The sequence below is a fragment of the Hylaeus volcanicus genome, chromosome 5, assembly GCF_026283585.1.
Source record: "Hylaeus volcanicus isolate JK05 chromosome 5, UHH_iyHylVolc1.0_haploid, whole genome shotgun sequence".
NCBI lineage: Eukaryota > Metazoa > Arthropoda > Insecta > Hymenoptera > Colletidae > Hylaeus > Hylaeus volcanicus.
The window spans coordinates 10,200,978-10,221,444 of NC_071980.1; the positions used below are offsets into that span (position 1 = coordinate 10,200,978).

The window sequence follows — 20,467 nt, forward strand, 5'->3', positions numbered from 1 at the left end:
TATCCATATATTTCACAAAAAATTCGATACTTTTGCCCCCTCGCCTATTAATTCCTAATAAACTCGTGCGTTATCATTGATAAATTAAACGATATCCTGACCGATGTAACAAATGTTAACATCCTACCAGAAATCTTGAATATCGTCGTCGGCCAATCAGCAGCTCCCACGATGAATGCTATGCCACGCATTAACCACGATCTACCAACTGTATAGTTCTCTACATCATTGTACTTGATCACTTTGTTCGTACACCTCGGCGAGTAATGTCGAGTATCTTTTAATCTCGATACCCGTAATAGGCAAGTTTACTGTTTTTTCCGGTACGCCCGACAAGCGTTTTTTTTTTTACGGAGCCGTGCCGCCGATCATCGCAGAACGAGAATATTGTCTTCTGATAAATAAAAAAAATGAAGTTTTCTACGGTAACGTTTTTAGTGTTCTTCTCGTTCGCCGCTACTTTGGCGAAAATCGAAACCGAAGACGCTGTTCTAGTGCTCACGAAAGACAACGTCGACGAAGCCATCAAGGAAAATGATTATCTGCTCATCGAATTTTGTAAGTAATAATTCGTTTCTCTGGTTCAACCGTTTCCTTGATTCGTATCTGTGTGAATTTCGTTCGTTGGTATCGCATGCAACACCCGAAATCTGACTGAAGCTAATCCAGATGCTCGGTCCTTACACGTCACCATTCGGATGCCGGTTTCTAACGTTAACGCCACTTGTTGGCAATATTTTCAATTTGTTTCCAACGACACGAAATTACAATTTAACGGTATCGATCTTAACAATGAACGTTTCGATTTCCACAATTTACAAACAAATTTCATTTTTACGCATGCGACACCTCGCTTTCCTCATGATTATTATTGACAATTTGTAATTTTGTAAAAGAAACAATAACATATCAGTTTATTATATTTATAATTCGATGGAACGAACAAATTTCAATATATATAGAAATATATTTCACCCTTTCGCTGCTTACTAAAATGGTAAAAATTATATCTACAATATTCCTTTAATCATATTTATTCCTATTATTTAATATTTAGATGCTCCGTGGTGCGGACACTGCAAGGCCCTGGCACCTGAATATGCTAAAGCAGCGAAGAAGTTACAAGAGACCGGTTCGTCTGTGAAGTTAGCCAAAGTAGACGCAACTTTGGAAACTGAATTAGCTGAGAAGCACGCCATTAAAGGATATCCGACTCTTAAATTTTACCGTAAAGGTTCCGTCATTGATTATAGCGGCGGTCGTCAAGCGGACGATATTATAAACTGGTTGACAAAAAAAACTGGCCCGGTCGCTAAAGATTTACCAACGGTTGAAGAAGCTAAAGCGTTTATCGAAGCGGAGAACGTCGCGATTGTCGGATTCTTTAAGGTTGATTATATTTCATATGTTTTATTTGAAATAACAAGGTAGCTTTAATTAACTTCATCGATTTCGATAGACCTGGAGACCTTATACATTTATTTTATAATTTCATCAGGACGTAGAATCGGATGCAGCGAAAGTATTTTTGGAGGTTGGTAATGCCGTCGACGATCACGTGTTTGGTATAAGCAGCAGCGACGAAGTTTTTAGCGAGTACGGAGTGGAAGATGGAAAAGTCGTTTTATTCAAAAAGGTATTCGAATTAATTCGAATTAAGTTTAGTTGCTATTCTCGTGCTATTCTCTAGTTTAATTAATATCTATCTTAGTTCGACGAAGGCAAGGATGAATTTAACGAGGAACTAGATGCTAAGAAATTACGAAACTTCATTTTCGTGCACTCGCTGCCTTTGGTTGTCGAGTTTAATCAGGACACCGCGCAAAAAATCTTCAGCGGTGATATTAGAAGCCATCTTCTAGTGTTCCTTAGTAAAGAAGCCGGTCATTTCGATGAGTACGTAGAGAAAATTAAGGAACCGGCGAAGAAATTCCGTGACCAGGTGCGTACAAATACGAATCGTGTATATAAATAATACGTTAACGTCCTCCCACGTTAATTTTTATGAAAGACATTAATACATTGCGTAATGTACACGTAGGTCTTATTTGTTACGATCAATGCCGATGAGTCCGATCACGAACGAATCTTGGAATACTTCGGTATGAAGAAAACTGAAGTACCTGCTATGCGTCTTATCAAACTTGAACGAGATATGGATAAGTACAAGCCGGAGAAACCAGAATTAACCAGCGAAAACGTTTTGGAATTCGTGACTGCATTCGTCGAAGGCAAACTGAAGAGACATTTGCTTACGCAAGATTTGCCCGAAGATTGGGATAAAAATCCTGTGAAAGTTCTCGTTGGTACTAACTTCCATGAAGTTGCATTCGATAAAAAGAAGAACGTTTTAGTCGAGTTCTATGCACCATGGTGCGGACATTGTCAGCAACTGATTCCTATTTACGAAGCGGTACGTTTGATTGTTATTGATTTTTGCTTTTAAAAGTAACAAAAACTTTTAGCAAAAATTTACAAATGTAATTTCGTACACTTTTAGCTCGGAGAGAAATACAAGGACAAAGATGATTTAGTCATAGCAAAAATGGACGCTGTTGCGAACGAATTAGACGACGTAAGAGTCGTTAATTATCCTACAATTATACTTTATAAGAAGGAAACAAACGACGTAAGTATCTTAAATCTTTACATTGAACGGGTAACGGCTATTCGATCGTTAATGATATTTATCAAATAAATTTTTAGGCTGTCGAATACAATGGTAAAAGAACACTCGATGGACTTTCCCAATTTATCGAGTCCGATGGTGCTTATGGTCAAGCTGCTGAAGAAGTTCGTATATATTTATTACATAACATATTTAACCCGTTAGCATGTAAATTTTCTTTTCTCTCAGACGAACGTTAGTGTTAATGGGCTGTCGTCTATATCCATCGACTCACATTAATCGCGGAATCTAACGTTTGTATTATTGCAGGCTCAAGAAGAAGACGAAGACGATGATGTGCCAAGAAAAGATGAATTGTAAACTATCATTACTAAGGAGTAAATCAAATAATTTCCCACTTCTATTTGCAGTTGATAAACTTTGCAATTCTACTTAAAACATATTAATTTATAGAAGAAGACTTTCGAATCATCTATCATCATTTTGTTACTTTCAGACTTGCGTTTATAAATGAGTTTTTCAATGTGTAGAATTAACTGTTAAGATTTTACTTACAGTCTTGCATAGGGGTTGTTTATATATTTATACGAGTCGAGTTATCTAAGATTGGAGTTGCAAATATCTTATTGGTGATAATGAAAAAATAGTTTGCGGTTAGAGATGTACGAAGAAAGCGACGGAGATATTTGTAGTTCAAGTTTCAGGTAATTCGTCCTGAAACGCGTAATGCGATTGGCATACTTTGATTACGATACATGCTCTGTACGACTGAAGTGATATACTGCATATAATTGGAAGAAAACAGTTTATTTTATATATATGTTAGGTTTAATATGAATGCGAGGTACGATGATTATTTATATATCGAAATACAATTTAGGAGTAAAACAGTCAAGCCTCTCATATTGTTTGTTCGTTTTTTTATTTTTATTTTTTTTTTTTTACTGTAACTTTTCACTCTCTGAAAATTGCAGTGTATACATGCAATACTTTTATCTCGTGATATCGATGTACGAAGATATAATTTGTGAACAATTAGTAAGCTAAGATTCCCGTACAACTATGAATCGCATTTTATTTTTATAAGAAAATTTTGTGTTTTTTTTTATTACATATATACACACAAACTTGCGCGCGTATAATACACGACACACATATACTAGAAATTATTGTCCTTATTACGATAAAGTAGACATTTTAAAGGAGTCGTTTTACGAAAATTTTGTCGTTCATAAATACATTTCCATTTACAGCATTTAAAACGATCCACGATTCGATCGTTTCGCGACCATTCAAGGTAGAAACAATTTCAATGTTTTCTTCCTGAGTTCGACTGGGTACAAATTTTATAAAAGAAAAATTTTAGGTATTGGGATTATCAATGGTAGACAAGAAAAATGAATTATCCTTAAGTCTTTATTATGTATCATTCTAATATATATTTTGATATATATTACTCTATAGCTTCGTATTCATTTAATTTCCACAGAACAATTCCAGTTAACAATAAAATTAGCACGTGCATCGGATGAAATTATCGAATATATTGTAACTACACGTCGAGGAATACAGTTAACACTTTGAGTGACATATGATTCATTTTTCGTAAATGATGTATCGTTTTTTTTTTTGTTCACTTTTGTTCTTGCTTTTTTTTTACCAGAAACGGCAGGATTTACTCATGAAAAGAGAACAAACGCTCGATCTTTCAACGTTGAGCAAATTTTTACATCGAACATTGGTATTTACAGAAGACGTAAAAAATGTGTTGAAGTCGAATTGCGACGAAGCAATATTTTGTTTAAAACCATGGCGTAAGGAAATTATTATCGCACAGGACGTCGGCAAGAATACTTGTATTTGTACTAAAGTAAGACGATTGATAATATTTTTAAACAATTTCTTTTTTACAATCAAATTTGGTTAATTTCCATTTTTTTTTTCACTGAAAGTCAGAAACTGGAGTCGAAGAAATTGCTGCAGGGATTAGTAGAGCGCTATTACAAACACAGCAATTACGAGAAAAGTTATCTCCAAGTGATAAAAGAGTGATAAAAGAAAGGAAATGTTTAGAACAACCTGGTATATCTGAAATTTACAATCCTCGCGCAACTGGTAAATTGCCAACAGTTAACGCAAATTGTCATACTTATTATTCGATTTTACGCTTGCATTTATTACCAACTCAGGTAACGGAGGAACAAAAACAAGGCAGAATTTAAATAAAAATAACAAAGAAACAAAAATCGATAATAAACGATCTGCGACGCACGTAGAAAAATTGACGGGAAATAAAAATTTTCTCGCGATAAATAAACGGAATGTTAAAAGTACAATGGAAATTAAGAAACTTAAAGATCCTAATCATAAATCAAAAAATAATTCTCAATCTAGTAGTTCCATAACAAAGGTAATACAATTTTAGGAGTTGTAAAAATATAAAATATACTTTTGTATTAAGCAATGTGTTCGCACTGTTGAATACATGATTAATAATTTAGTTATTTTTTCATGTAATTGTTCCGTAGACTGAGTGTATTAAATTTAACAAAAGATCCACAGCAGCATCCACTAACGAATTGAAAGACTTAATACAACGAGTGTCTTCCGAATCGACTAATTGTACATTTCCTAACGTGGACAATGTAATGTGTCCAGTTCATGGAAATTTAACATCGCAAGTTAAATATGAACACAGTTATGTAGCTATGGATGTTGTAGACAGTCTGAATACGTTTAATATTCCTGGAGAAATGATTAAATCATTGAGAATGTATCATGCATATCTAAACATTGAATCTTCCGAAAAGTCAAGCGACAATAAAAAACGGCAAAAAATGTTGAACATATTTTTGATGAAATTTAATAAAACGGTAAGCAACTCGAAGAACGATTACAGAATAACGAACGAAAAATACGTGTATGTACATTCCAGGATAAAACTGTACAAGAAAAACTGACAGAAAAGGCTTACGATACATCGTTATTAACTAAGTTTATGTCCGTATTTCGATATCTATTCACCGAAGACATAAACATATCCAATTTGGATAATATCAAACAAACTTATGCCGAATTGAACTTTGCATGGAAAAAGTACAATGCTAACGATTCTATTAATTTACATATTTGGAAATTGAATGCACAAGAAATACTACCCCATAATATCTCTAATACAATAGGATGGAAATCGAACGGAATATGGAATTTTTTTTATACCAGAAGCTTTGAAGGTACACGTTAATTCTTCGAATGTGTTAGTATGTTATTCTACTTAATTTCATTTACAGGAATATCGAAAGCGCGATGCATATCTTACAAAAACAAGAGACAGTTGTTGTCATTCTTTGAAATGATACAACAGTTACAGCAAATACAGTATTTTAAAAATGTAATTAATATAATTTTAGAAGATTTAATTCCTAATATGACGTTTTTCGATTCTAAAGGACCGGAATACGTAAAATTATATAAAATGATATGTATCCTTCAGCAAGGTTTAAATCCAAACATTCCAATTTTAGTACAAACAGACGAATGAAAAGCACTTGTCAATTAAAGAATTTTACGTTAATATAAACGGTTGCATATGTATACATGTTACTATAGTAACTAAGAAACACAGATATCTGCAATCATTAAACACACAACCGAATTTTACTTTATATAATAGTACATATTGTCGAGTATATGTTTAACATAACAATTTCGCCTATTGTTTTAACATCGATAGAGTGAATAACATATTAATCCCTGAGTAACATTAGCGATTACTTCGTTATTTCTTTCGAGAATAAAATTTGTTATGCTGTTTCTCTGATGAACTACGTCTTAATAAAATATTTTGCAATAAATCAACGAAAACTAATATTTATTGTATTAAAAATTAACGTTTCGGTCTATATTTCTGAAAAACATGAACTTACAATACGCTTACACAAAGAAACGAATGCAATTTGGAAGGCAATGCAAGCTTTCGGATTTTCAAAAAATTGATGTTGATGTTAAACCACATATAGGGCATTCGTGTAATTATATTCGAGTAGATCCAGCAACTCATGGGACTCAATGTGGCAAATCGTATTCTGCTCATGAGGTATAAATTTATGCTAAAGTTTGTTCTTCTTTTATAATTAGTTAACACGTTATTAATGTCATCAGGTGAACACAAATACCGCAACATTCAAAGATAGTAGTATGTGCCATTCCGAAGGTGGCTGGCCGAAGGACTTGAACGTGAAAGACACAGAACAAATAGTCAGATATAAACGTAAAATAGAGAAGGATGAACTGTATATTCATACAATGCTTCAATTGTTACCTGTATTTAAATTTTCTCTTAATTATTAATTTACTCGCATTCTGGCATAAACGTTAATATTTGTAACGATATTTACAATTGCTTCTAGCCAGTAGAACATTGCGTACTGCAAAACAATACTTGTAATATTTATGAACAATACTTCAGCTACATGGAACCAGTTTCATTAACGCAAAGAGCGTATTCTCGTACAGTGAATGTATATCGCGATGTTTCACCAGTGAAGAGGCAAATAACACATCTTTCCTGGTCCCCAGATCAAGGAAATTATTTTGCAGCTAGTTACTGTAATACTGACTTCAAAAGAGGATCAAACGACAATCCTGTCTCGTACATTTGGAATGTGGGTAGGTCAAACTAAAATCGTCTAAAATATCTAAGTCACAAAGTTGGAATATATATGTATATACACATGTATTCTGCATTTAGAAAGTCCAAATATTCCTTGTATGACGTTGAAACCATTCTGTCCAATTTTAACGTTGGAGTACAATTCTAAAGACAGCAATATATTAGTCAGCGGATTAATGACCGGTCAAGTAGCTTATTGGGATATTAGAAAAGGACCAGAACCAGTTGAAACAAGTTCGGTAGAATTTAGTCACAGAGATTTATGCAACAAAGTCTTGTGGATAAATTCTAAAACCGGTACAGAGTTCTTCAGCGCTTCGAAGGATGGACAGGTATAGCAATGTGTGTAATAAAAATATATTATAGAGATGCCAAAGAAAGATATATCAATTTCAGATAATGTGGTGGGACATTAGGAAATTGCAAGTACCTACAGAAACATTAGTGATAGATTTATGTAAACCCGAGGATCAAAATGTTGAGAAAGCAATTGGAATCTCTGCGTTACAGTTTGAACCTTCTATGGGTACACGGTTCATGTGTGGTCTAGAAAATGGTAAACGAGAATGCGATGTACAAATATTTGTTTACTATTTTTATAAAATGTCGGTTGAGTAAAATAATAGTTTTGCGATTAGGCGTGGTAATATCGGGGAATCGCAAAGGTAAAACTGCAGGTGAGAAAATTGCAACTAGATTTAAGGCGCAGTATGGACCCGTGATAAGTCTAGAAAGGAATCCAACGTTTCTTAAGAATTTTTTAACTATCGGTGATTGGACGACAAGAATATGGTCCGAAGATTGCAAAGAATCTTGTATCGCTTGGACACCGTAGATATATTTTACATTTCCAGACGTGTAATCGTTACGCTCAGAAAATATTTCACTCTTATCACATTTCAGAGGCCACAGGGACTTCTTAATGGGTGGAGCATGGAGCGTGACACGGTTTTCTGTATTTTTCTTAATTAAAATGGACGGTACTCTAGATGTATGGGATTTGTTAATTCAACAAGACTCTCCGATTCTTAGCGTTAAAGTATTCATCCTTTAGCGTTCATCTGGACATTGTTACTCGCATGTACTATTTTAATTTTAACGTAATGAATATCAGGTTTGCGATGAAACTTTAACATGTATAAAACCTCACGAGCAAGGACACGTGGCTGCTGTTGCAAATAAAAATGGAACAACGTTTCTACTCGAATTCTCGGAAGCATTGACGACTAATCAAAAAAATGATAAACTTTTATTCACAGCTGTAAGTTTGAATTTTTTAGCTTAATTTTATTGTAATTATATTATCGGTATTGACAGCTTCTGGATAGAGAAACACGCAGAGAAAAAGTGATAGAAGCAAAAAACAGAGAGATGAGGTTAAAAATGAAGTCTCTTCGAAATACCAACGTCGAAATCGAATGCTCGGGAAACATAAAAAACGATGAAAAACCAGATTCAAAGTCTTTGAATCTGGATACTGATAATCCAATGATAACGAATTGCGAGCAAGATTACAACAGTGCTATTGCAATGGTGAGTGTAATCCAAAATTTTATTCGTTAGCATCGTTGTTTTTGTTGTAATTAAAAGATTTATCTGGATTTATCGTACTTTACTAGGAAATAGCAAAGCAAGCGGCAACAGACGAGGAAGCAAACGACAAACATCTAGTAAACGGTACGGCTAATTCGAAAAATGGTTTTTAAATATATTACAAGAATGTAATTTAAATATATTAAACGTGTTAATTAAAGGTATCTTCTCTCCAATACTACTCCAATTTAGAAATGCTTTCCTCGTTATTAACTTATATTTATTATATAATGTATAATATACAAATTTTAAATGTATGCCTTCTTGTAATTTACGAACATAAGTTTTTTTATATTAATTACATATGTATTGGGACGTTTTTGGGAGGAACGACCTATTTATTTTGTAAATAGCAGGATCAGTAATAGCTGTATTGAATTTATCGATCCCGTAAACGTATCGTAAAAGTATAAGCATTTGTACGTATTAACGTACACCCATACTTTTCAGTCAATTTTAGTCCACCTGCCATTGATGTCAACGTACCATTTCGTTACCAAGTATTTAACTCGTTTAAAGTCGACCTACAATGGTATTTTCGAAAGAAGTGTAAATAGAAATTTGTAAGAAGAAGAACGAAGTAGAATGGACCAATCGTGTCGATTCGCGTACCAACTAGAAGAACTCGAAGAACGCTAGTCGAACATAACCTTGCAGAACCTTTAAGAAACTACGTAATTAACAGGTTCGAAACGATAATATCGAATATGTTTTCGAAACCCTGCTTTCGAGACAATTACTCGATTGTATCATCGGCACGCTTTTCATAAAATGTAGCATTGTAAAGCATTGTCAATGTTTACATTGACCATTTCAAAGTATTTGTTCGTAATTAGGAAGGCAGTCGCAAGAGACTCGAGTATTTTAGTATTTATTATATTACATTTGTTACAATGAAGAAAACAGAATCCATCCAGAACTCCAAATCGGTTACCAACTTGAATAAAAAGAAAATGGAATTAGAATTAAGAGATACGTCGATAAAGAAGAAGAAGAAGAGACGCCATCAAGATGAAACGAATTCACGCTCGCTCGTAATTAATACGAACAAAGCGCGTTCGAGAAATAGCGATATCGAGAATTCATCCGAAAATTCGGTTTTCGTTAAAAAGACGACCAAGGAAGGCGTCGGAAAGGCTTTCGAAGTATTCGATAGAAACAAGAAGTTTGATAATACGTGCTCTACGGATTTAGAGGAATTTGCGACGGAGTCGGTAAACGTTCTGGTCGATATTCATCGAGAATATAAATCGGAAAAATGTAACGACGAAAGTATCAGGAAAAACGAAAATGCAACGGAGGTATCTTCGAAGAAGTCCGAAAGTTTCCAGATATTTTCGAGAACGAACAACTTTCGAGAAGAAAAATCGAAAATGGAACCGATCGGGTATCGAGGTCTTAGAGAAGAACAGGATGATATAGAAGTCGTGGATTCTATAGATTTAATAGAGGAATTCGAGGAATCTTCGATAGGCGAAACGACGAACGAAAGAGGATTTAGAACAACGAGAAAGAACAAATTGACGACGAAGCAAGCTGATCCAGATTTAATCGAAGGGAAGCCCCGTAGCAGAAGACAATGGGATGGACGAAAAAATGAAACGGAGGAGGCGAAAAAACCGGCGAGAAAACGTTGGTCGAAAGACACCTCTGTGTTTCGATTACCAGAAGTGAAAGGCACCCCTTGGACGACTTTATCGACGGAGAACGTGGATCAACGATCGATAAACCAATCGTCGCAGAAACAGAGATCCTTCTCCGGTTTCGACAATGCAGCGTTCGTTTCGGATAACGAGGAGATTCTACGCGTGGAGACTGATCGCGAGGAAGCGAGAATCGAGATGAAGGAAATCGAAGGGAACGTTCCAGAAGAAACAGTTGGTACGATCGAAGATTTCAACAACGCGAGAGATTCGTTCGTAGACCGGTTCGAAAATTGTAATGGCGATGCGGTATTGGATATCGAAAGCGTCGATGAATGTAACGACGACGACGAAATCAAAGCTGATCATGGCTTGACAAAGAAGACGAAAAATTTTCATGGAAACGGTAAGAGGAATTCGGATGACTCGAATACCTTAGATAGTTTAGATGCCACGGCCCGATCGGATTATCGATCCTCCGAAGAACCGTTGGTAAAAGAAGATCGTGACCGGGTTAAGAAGGAAAGGTAAATACTCTAAATACAGACACTTTTTATTTGGCGAAGGTACATATCATATTTAAACATTGAATCCAGTTAAGGAAAATGTGGATGCCCCTAACGATAGGCAACCCGGTATTCGCGCGAGTCGGGCGTACGCTTGCGCATGGGTGGATTCAAGCTTTCTAATAATTAGATTCACAACGTGTAGAATTCGAATCGGAATATTTTACATCGTTCGACATATTAGGTCGTCCTAAAAGTTCGTGCCATTTATACTTCTATTTCTCAAATTAAAAGAAAAGATAATCTGTCTCATTTCACAATAGCTTCGCACCTCTCTCACATAGTCATTATACCGTTACTAGAAAATTTCTGTCGTTTTTTTTTTATTAAATTTCGACACAGTCATCAGCACGAACTTATGGGGCGACCTAATAGTTTGAATCTAGTTAACGAAAATGTGGAGAATATTTGAATCGAAAAGGAGCGCGGTGCAATGCCCCTGACGATAGGCAACCCGGTATCCGCGCGAGTCGGAACGGCGCGCCTGCGTAGGGGTAGATTCTAACTTTCCAATTATTAGAAAATAATTACTCCTCTAAAGCCATGAATGAACGACAAATAGTTGTTGAATTATTCGACATCTTTCACGATCGTCTGCTTCATTATAACATTTCCAATATAAGAAAATGAATAAGTTCTACAACTAATGATCATAGTATATAAGAGAATAAATAAATTCTAGAACCGAAGATTTCAATAAAAATAATTAAATAGACGCGTTTTGTTAACCTTAAAATTAATTTCAGACGACGCACCGTGATCACAACCGATGATGACACCGCAGAAGGAAATCGTTCGAGGGAATCGTCGAACGAGAACGAATCGAGGAGATCCATCGCGAAAAGAAAGAAGTCGACGCGCAAGGATCATCGGCGTCAATCGCAAAGCGAAAAGGAGAAGAGAAAAAGTCGACGAAAGAATGTTTCGGATTCGTCTGTTCGTAGCCCTGACGCCGCGACAGACTCTAAGAAAAAGAAAAAGAAAAAAAGGGTCGTCAAGTATGTCCTCGTGACGGTTCACAAAGCGAATACGTTAGAGATCGACTATGTAACCAGGCATCCCATGGTGAAGGTTCATATTGTGAAAACCGAGACTGGAGAGTACTTGAAAAATGAGTCCGGCACGCGGGCGTATTTGCAGCCCGCGATAACAGGAAAATTCGACTTTAAAGAGAACAGATCCATAGTACCGGTATGGGAAGAAGAGCTGGTGTTCGAGCATGATTTTGATGCATTGTTGAACACCGATGACGAGCAGGTCGTAATTCTTTTTGAAATCGTTGATCTGTTGAGCTTTGCAGAGGCCAGCTTCAACTATGATAAATTTGGCAAGTAATAAACTCTGGCAATAAACGTTGTTAGCAAGTAGAGCAGAAACAAACATAGTTAGGTACTCCTTGGTATTCGCAGTATTGAAGATACTTGTGTATGTTTGTTTACGGTATGCTTACATTGTTCTAATTCAGCATGTCAATACAAAGCTTAAGACAGTCCACTTGAATGGCTCGTTTATTACCTTCCAGAGTAGGTATGAACAAATATCCTATGATCAACTTCTTCTTTTCTAATGGAATTGTCAGTTCTTTGTGTCACTAGCAAAGTCTCTGCCTATCGCCAAAAATAAATTAGTTATTCAAGCAGTCTGGAATAGTGTAATCTGTATAATATTCTGTTCTGTGCTTAATCACTTTATACCACTTACGTTAATATTATGTAACAGGTCGCGAAGGTTGCTGGCACAAGATCGCATGGGCTTTCCTGCGACCCGTAGGAAAGAACGGGGTCTCGCACATCGGCAAGATGGTCAGGCTGCAACTGTACAAGCCTAAAAAGAACGCCAAGAAACTCGAGGGAGCTTACACGTGCGAAGTAAGCGATTGCAAATGCAACGTCGTATTTCTGGAGTCTAAAATGCCGAGTAAATTATATTTGTCGATAAAAGAAATGTGACACGTTTTCGACCTTATAAATTATAAAGATACCGTAAATAAACGTAAAGTACATCGAAAGTAGGTTAGTGCGAACGATAATAGCTATCGTTTAATAAAGGTGTATATTATTTGTTTTGAAGATTTACGAGCAATTAAATATCCGAAGGCGAGCAATACGAGGTCGAAATGTTACGTCTTTTATTGAATAATGAAAATAGAACCATGAGAAGATACGTAGTTTGTAAGATCCACTCTATTTATATTTTGTATATTGACCTCTTAATCGATTTATCAGGCGTACACGTGGTGGAAGTCGAGGAAAAGGGAAAAGTACCCCAGCAGTTTATTCGTCACCGTGACGTCCATCGATCCTCCCAAGTTAGAACCCGTTCTCTATCAGCAATTATCGTTGCACGATCTGTCCGACGTACGCAGCGAATCGCAAAAGGCTTCGACTCGTACGTCGGATTTGATAGAGTTACCGAAATGGACGCGATTGGCCGCCCAGTCTTGCAAGATACCGAACGAAATCATGTTCGAGACGGACGTCACCGAGAACGGATGCTTCTTCGTTGCTTTCAGCAACGACGGCAAGTATTTAGCCTGCGGTAATTCCGAGGAACACGATTACCCTATCGTCGTTTACGAGGTGAACTTAATAAAACGTTTACCGCGTCGTCCATGCTTCGTTTCTAACGAACATTAAACCGTTTCAGGTCGAGACGAAGAAAGTCTACGCCCGATTTTCAGGGCACAAGACTTTTATATACTCCCTTCATTGGGCAAACAAAGACAAGTACCTGCTCTCGGTATCGTCCGACCAGACTGCTCGTATTTGGGATATACGCAATCGGATCGTACAACACGTAGAAGTAAGGATGCGTTTCTGTTATTAATTCCTTAGACGAACACGCGGTCTTATTCTGGGTATGTACAGTACTAGTTCAAGATAATTTCAGATGAAATAATATCTCGTAAGAAGAATACAAAAACAATAAGTAGAGTCCGATGTAAATAGAACCACGAATTAAGATCAATCTGAGATTTAATACAGATGAAGTAATATCTCGTAAAAAGATAGTTCAAGATAATTTAGAACAATGTAACCAATGTAAATTACTCGCGTAACGAGGCTTGGGGTCCTCGGTAGACCGTGCGTGATCGTCCAAGGGGTTAATTAATTTAACATTTCCGTAAAATCGGTCGAAATTAAATCCCGTTGTATCTGCAACAGATGATGCCACATCCGTCGTACGTGTACTGCGGCAAATTCGCCCCTGAGAATCCTTGGACCGTGGCGACCGGATGTTACGATCGCGTAGCTCGCATTTGGACGCGAGACAGGAAATCGAGAAGACGCGACCTCAGCCAGGAATTAGAGGGTCACGAGGGTTTTATAAACTCGATGTGCTTCCAAAAGAATAGTAATTTGTTAACGGCGGACAGCGTCGGCACGATAATATTATGGACGGTGAAAAAGAATCGCGGTGCAGCCTCCAGAATGGAGTGGCACATATCGCGGAAGATAAGGGTCAGAGAGGTCGACGGCGTGATAATCAACACGATCGTTTTGCACCCTTTGGAATCCAGGCTCCTCGTCCACTCGAGGAACAACGGGCTCAGATTGCTAGAGCTCGCTACTGGCGTGGTGTTGCAAAAATACAACGAGCTAAACAATCAGAGGTATTACGCATTAGTATTATGCAATTTGCAAATTGATAGAAGATCTACCGTTTCGTCATTTCAATTGTTCTCATAAATGGAACGATACACTCGTAATAGGTGCATTCTTTTAAACGGAACTAGTACGAATTTGCATAGATATCTAGTCTAGTAATAAAGTTGGTTTATGCTGAAACTACCAAGTCGGTCGATTCGATCCACATCATACATTATATGCATACATTATACATACTTGAAACTTCTTTCTAAAGTCACTCGATCGTTAAGAATCCTTTATTGCATCATTTAAGGACAATTATCGTAACAAAGAATTAATTTCAGACAAATTATTTAATAATAATTTGTTTCTGCTTCTTCTAATTACAAAGATATGTATGTATAAAAGGTATGCATCGAATTGGGTAGTTTTAAAGTAACCCAACTATTAATAAAAATAAAGAAGAATTGACTGTGATATATTCGTTCGCAGGATACAATCGACAGCCTGCATCTCGCCTTGCGGTGGCCTGATCTTTTGCGGAGGGGAGGATTCGACTTTGAACGTGTGGAATTTGGAGAACGGTAGCCACCTTGCGAAATACACCCTCGAACGAAATTTCCGTGCCGTGACTTGCGTGGATTATCATCCGCACGACCACGTGTTGGCCTTGTCAACATTCGGCAGTTCCGCGCCGGTGAGAGTTTTAAGATTCAACAAAGACGCGACTGGCGATGACGTAGGATTGAAGACGACGGAGGAGCCGAGAAATAAAGTAAACGATAGCGACGGTTTGGGAAGATTTTTGAACGCGGTTGTAACGCCAAGGGAAAGATCGCGATCGAACAGCAGGATCCAAACGCCTGAAGAAATTTCGAGAGAGAGAGGCTCACAGGGTAGAAGAAACTACAAGCTCTGTTCCATCGAGTCCAGCGTCCTGAAGGAGAGGAACGACAAGCACACGGAAGCGAAACTAAGGCTGCTGCGATTAAACGAAACCGAGCGAACGTTGAAGAGTCAAAGCGCGAACCGATTGTATAATATCATAGAGAAGATCGATCGGATCTTGTCGAACACGTCGAGATCCTCGGGCGACGTAGAATCGGGTAGGAACTTTCCTCTGGAGGCAACTAAGAGCAAAGTTCCGACCAGTCGGGACGAGAATAGAAAATCGTTAGGTTACTGTAGCACCGATGACCGTTCGTATTTTGATTCGAGTAGCGTCGAACGCGAGCTCGTGGAATTGAAAACTCTAGGTGATAGGAAGACAAGCGATAATATATACATAGATCGACGCGCGAAAATTAGATCTAAAAGCGCGAAGGAACCGAGAAGCAACGATCCTCGCGATCATCTGTCCAAGACTTTCTCCGATAGCGCAGCGAGTTATCGTAAGAGCAACGTTTACAATGAAATCGTAGGAACTGGATCTCCAAAAACGATGGAAACTAGTTTCGTTAGAAACGTGAAAGAAAATAATTGGCGGAAGGGTAATTCTTTTGATAACGATCGCTCCAATTCTTCTGGAAGTACTGGAACGTACGTCGTGGAAAAGAATGGCGTTGAAGTTGAAAGAAATAGCGACGAGGATTCGATGAAACTGCTTCCGGACGATGATTCGATTCAGAGAGATGTAGAAAGCGACCCGAACGTTTTTAGACATTCCGACAGTGGAAGTTCGATTAGCAATGCGACGTTCACTATCGAAAATGAAGTTCCTGTTCCCAAGCCTAGACGAAAGAAAAATCCTGCCTGATGTAGGTTTATTAAATATGCAGAAATTAGGATCGTAGAATATAGTAATATATATATATATATATTTATTTGTAATCGTAGTTTATATTTGAAAAGAACTGTTAGGAAACGCATTTGATTTTGTTATTTCCTGAACGTATAGTTTCGTCTTTCCTCGAATATTCGACTATGTTTGACTTTTATTTAACCATTTTTATTTAAACTGGACTCGTTTTACATGACACACTAAAATGATTCAGTATTAGTTATTTGCTTGCACGCGATACGTATGAAGGTAGTTAGATAATTGATCGTGAACGCCTACGAGAACGTTTGTAATGCAATTAAAATGTTTATGCATTGGAAATGTTATTTCGATAGAAATAAAACGTGTTACTTGGTCCACTGTTAACCTTCGTTTCGAGTATGGGGTGTTTTTTCGGTGGAATAGCTAAATTCTCTTTAAAAATGATTATCCTCCCCTTTTTGTATTTAACGTATTTATATATTGTTTACATAATGACTTTAATTAACGTAACGCTTACGATTTATTTCATGCTCGCGTTTAAATTAACTGGCGTACCCCCGATAGGTGTTGAATCGGACGAAGAAGAGGTATGATAACATTTTTAATAAAAAAAAAAGAAAGTGTTTACGATAAAAAGGTCAATGTAAGAAAAATGTAAATTAGCGAAGTTGTAACGGTTTGATATTTACGTAAACTCGACGTTTCCGTTGATACTAGAGAAAATATAGGAAGTTAGGAAAAATTGATGGTTAATCCCTAAATTCGTTGCGTATAAATGAAAAATTGAATCTCGCAAACGAGAGCGAAGAATGGGCGGTATATTGTCAAGATTCGCTACCATTGCTATCAGTTTAATATTTTGTCCTTTTCTATTCCTTTGCTACGCGTACATTCTTTTTATTATGATCGTCTTCAACGTCGTGCATTCGTTTTTTATCTTCCTTTTAATGTTGCTTAACGGTATTCCCGACAGCACGATTGTCGATTGAGCATACGTAAGTGATATATAAATTATTTAAAGAAGCAAATATAAGTATAAATTTCTATGTAAGTTATACGATAAATAGTATACGTAGACTTATTCGATTACTCGACGATATTTATTTCAGAATGTCGACGAGGTTGAATCTAACGCGGAAACCAACGATACGTTTGAATCGGCGCAATCGCAATAAAAATTGTGTCGTCGATATGTTTAATTACATGCAAAGAAGATAGGAGAAACTTACGATAATTATACGTATATTTAACTGAAAGTAAAATATCTGTTATACAATGCGTAAATGAAGTAAAGTATTAATATTTATAATAAATAACATTGTGATTTTCGAGTCACCAACGGTTTCGCAGAGGTTCGCCAATTTTAACGTCGTCACTACAGTTCGGAATGCACATATATGTTGTATGGTCGCACGTTATTTGTACGATACGATTCAGCAAACTTGCTTTCCATAGCACGAAAATTTTGGTGGATTGTGTTTTCAATTGCAATCGAAAATCAGAATCGCGTAACTCGAGGTGGATTCATTTTTATATTGTAGAATCGAGTAACTCCACGTTAACGATAATTATGTGTCCAGTTTTTGTTTGTTTATATGCTCGATAAAACGTACTGAAGGTACTAAATACTTTCCAAATATAGATCCCTTTAAAATGCTTTTGCAGTGGTCTGACCCTCTTGGTACTCTAATTATTCGTTGGTTTATTAACTTTCTGCAAACAATTTAACCGCTTCAGCATTCTTGATATAAAGTTTAGATCATTGATAACATTCAGGAATGATTTTCCATACGATCTTGATTGTTATTAAATAATTATGAACATTTTCCGAGAGCGTTCCGCAAGACAGAAATCACGAGAGGTTCAAATATGGGTACAGAGTGAGTGCGAGAGAGAGAAACATGTAGGACAAGGATAGCTAACGTTTTGTTTTTTTTAAATTGATAATATATATGCTTGGAATCCATGTATGACATATAGCTATCGTTTGTGACCGGCGACCGACTCTTATCCATAGCACTACAGAATACAGAATACGGCGACCGACTCGCCATCTCGCGGACAAACACCCGAGGCTCGAGTCCATGTGTAAGAGAGGGAAAGGAATATGTAAGACAAGGATAGAGAGAGCTAAGGGAAAGAGAGAGAAAGGTATACGCAAGACAAGGATACAGCGTGAGTGAGTGAAAGAGCGAGAAAGAAACATGTAAGATAAGGACAGAGCGCGTGTATGAAAGATAGAGAGAGAAAGGATCATGAAAGACAAGGATAGCGATACGCCACCAATTGTTAATAGACATTATCAATAATTTTCTAGTATAGATCACTAGCAACATTCAAGGACCATTTTCGATACGATTTCCGTTGTTATTAAGTAATAATTAATCATTCCATGTCCACACCTCGCATTATCGATTGTTTATTAATTATCAGCAGATAATTTGTGCACTTTGATGCATCTTGAAGAAAGTCTGGACCAGTAGCAACATTCTAGGGCCATTAGTGGTACGATTCCGATTGTTATTAATTAATAATCAATGATTTCTCGATGAGATAACCTACGCGAAATTGTTTATGAGTGACAGGTACCTTTCGAGCGAGTGCGAAAGAGAACGAAACATGTGCGACAAGGATAGCAAGTGTGGTGGCGCCATCTACTAACAGAACGCTCAAGCTTGTCGAGAAATAGGTCCATCATTTCGCCGCTAGATGGCGCCACCCTTTTACCATACGTTTACATGTAAATTAATTCATTAATTTGTTTGATTAAACAATGAATGTTAACGAGAATGCTCATGAAGCATTACAAAATTGACCTGTAATAAGAATTTTCGGTTTTTATTACGTTTTTGAAAATTTAAATAGCTGGCGCCATCTAGCGGCGAAACGGTGGAACTATTTCAAGACAAGCTTGAGCGTTCTGTTAGTAGATGGCGCCACCACAATCGCTATCCTTGTCGCACATGTTCCTTTCTCTCTCTTTCCCTCACGCTCGCTGTATCCTTGTCTTTTATATACCTGTCTCTCTCTTTCGCTCACGCTCGCTGTATCCTTGTCTTGTATATACCTTTCTCTCTCTTTCCCTGAACTCACACTATCCTTTTCTTACATATTCCTTTCCCTCTCTTGCACACGCACTCGAGCTTCGGGTGTTTGGCCGCGAGATGGCGAGTCGGTCGCCGTTCACGAATGATAGCTATATGTCATACATGGATTCCAACCATATATTATCAATTTAAAACAAAATCGATAGCTATCCTTATCGCACATGTTTCTCTCTCTCTCTCTCTCTCTCTCTCTCTCGCACATATTCTGTACCCATACTTGAACAACTTCCAACAGTTCCCTTCACGTCTATTCATTTTCTAGCACATTTCCCTTTAATTTCCCCCTTTTCACTGGTACCTCTCCTCTTTGTTAAAGTGATCCTCATACAAAAGGTAAGTTTCAAGAAGAAAATAAAAATTATGATACCAACTCGCACATTACGTTCTCCTGATACAAAAGGTAAGTATCGAGCAGAAAATAAAAATTATGATACCAACTCGCACATTACGTTCTCCTGATACAAAAGGTAAGTATCGAGCAGAAAATAAAAATTATGATACCTACTCGCACATTACGTTCTTCTGATACAAGAGGTAAGTATCGATATTTAATTAAAAGTTGAGCTATTTCTCTGAGTATCATGTTCTCCTAATAATAAAATGTAAAATTTCCTCAGAATTTCGATACATACCATGTATTTCTCGTGCCACCTCTTCGCATATCATGTGCTCCTGATACCGAAATCCAAAATCGGCCAGAATTCCGAAATGTTCCGAAAATTAGCCCCTTGAAGTAGGCAACCTGTACTGACAGACGTGTCGGACCGGTTGCCTGTCCGTAGGCGCAAACGTGCCACCTCTTCGCACATCATGTGCTCCTGATACCGAAATCCAAAATCGGCCAGAATTCCGACACGGACCGAAAATTAGCCCCTTGAATTAGGCAACCAGTATCGACATACATG

At 37.1% G+C, this 20,467-nt stretch overlaps 3 protein-coding genes and 1 pseudogene across 4 annotated transcripts; all 4 read left to right on the top strand.

The window, feature by feature from the left end:
* Window positions 1–225: 225 nt before the first annotated feature.
* Window positions 226–4,090, top strand: LOC128876988 (protein disulfide-isomerase). The gene is made up of 8 exons (XM_054123870.1): window positions 226–558; window positions 1,058–1,389; window positions 1,499–1,636; window positions 1,712–1,942; window positions 2,042–2,413; window positions 2,501–2,629; window positions 2,707–2,793; window positions 2,939–4,090. Exons 1-8 carry the CDS (start codon window positions 411–413, stop codon window positions 2,987–2,989), a joined length of 1,488 nt encoding a protein of 495 aa, XP_053979845.1. The 5' UTR covers window positions 226–410; the 3' UTR covers window positions 2,990–4,090.
* Window positions 4,091–4,229: 139 nt separating this feature from the next.
* LOC128876985 (uncharacterized) lies at window positions 4,230–6,185 on the top strand (annotated as a pseudogene).
* A 353-nt stretch (window positions 6,186–6,538) lies between these two features.
* LOC128876984 (dynein axonemal intermediate chain 2-like) lies at window positions 6,539–9,147 on the top strand. Of its 2 annotated transcripts, none has more exons than XR_008457167.1 (10): window positions 6,539–6,725; window positions 6,791–6,952; window positions 7,039–7,297; window positions 7,380–7,633; window positions 7,698–7,857; window positions 7,940–8,132; window positions 8,205–8,340; window positions 8,416–8,562; window positions 8,630–8,834; window positions 8,921–9,080. XR_008457167.1 is itself a non-coding variant. In XM_054123860.1 (10 exons), exons 1-10 carry the CDS (start codon window positions 6,546–6,548, stop codon window positions 9,005–9,007), a joined length of 1,794 nt encoding a protein of 597 aa, XP_053979835.1. In that variant the 5' UTR covers window positions 6,539–6,545; the 3' UTR covers window positions 9,008–9,147. The 2 variants fall into 2 exon arrangements, 1 of the variants encoding a protein (XP_053979835.1); XM_054123860.1 differs by having other exon boundaries at window positions 8,619–8,834; window positions 8,921–9,147.
* A 166-nt stretch (window positions 9,148–9,313) lies between these two features.
* On the top strand, window positions 9,314–17,786 carry LOC128876982 (jouberin-like). The gene is made up of 7 exons (XM_054123857.1): window positions 9,314–11,064; window positions 11,850–12,430; window positions 12,823–12,971; window positions 13,329–13,682; window positions 13,750–13,905; window positions 14,268–14,716; window positions 15,186–17,786. Exons 1-7 carry the CDS (start codon window positions 9,788–9,790, stop codon window positions 16,447–16,449), a joined length of 4,230 nt encoding a protein of 1,409 aa, XP_053979832.1. The 5' UTR covers window positions 9,314–9,787; the 3' UTR covers window positions 16,450–17,786.
* Window positions 17,787–20,467: the final 2,681 nt, after the last annotated feature.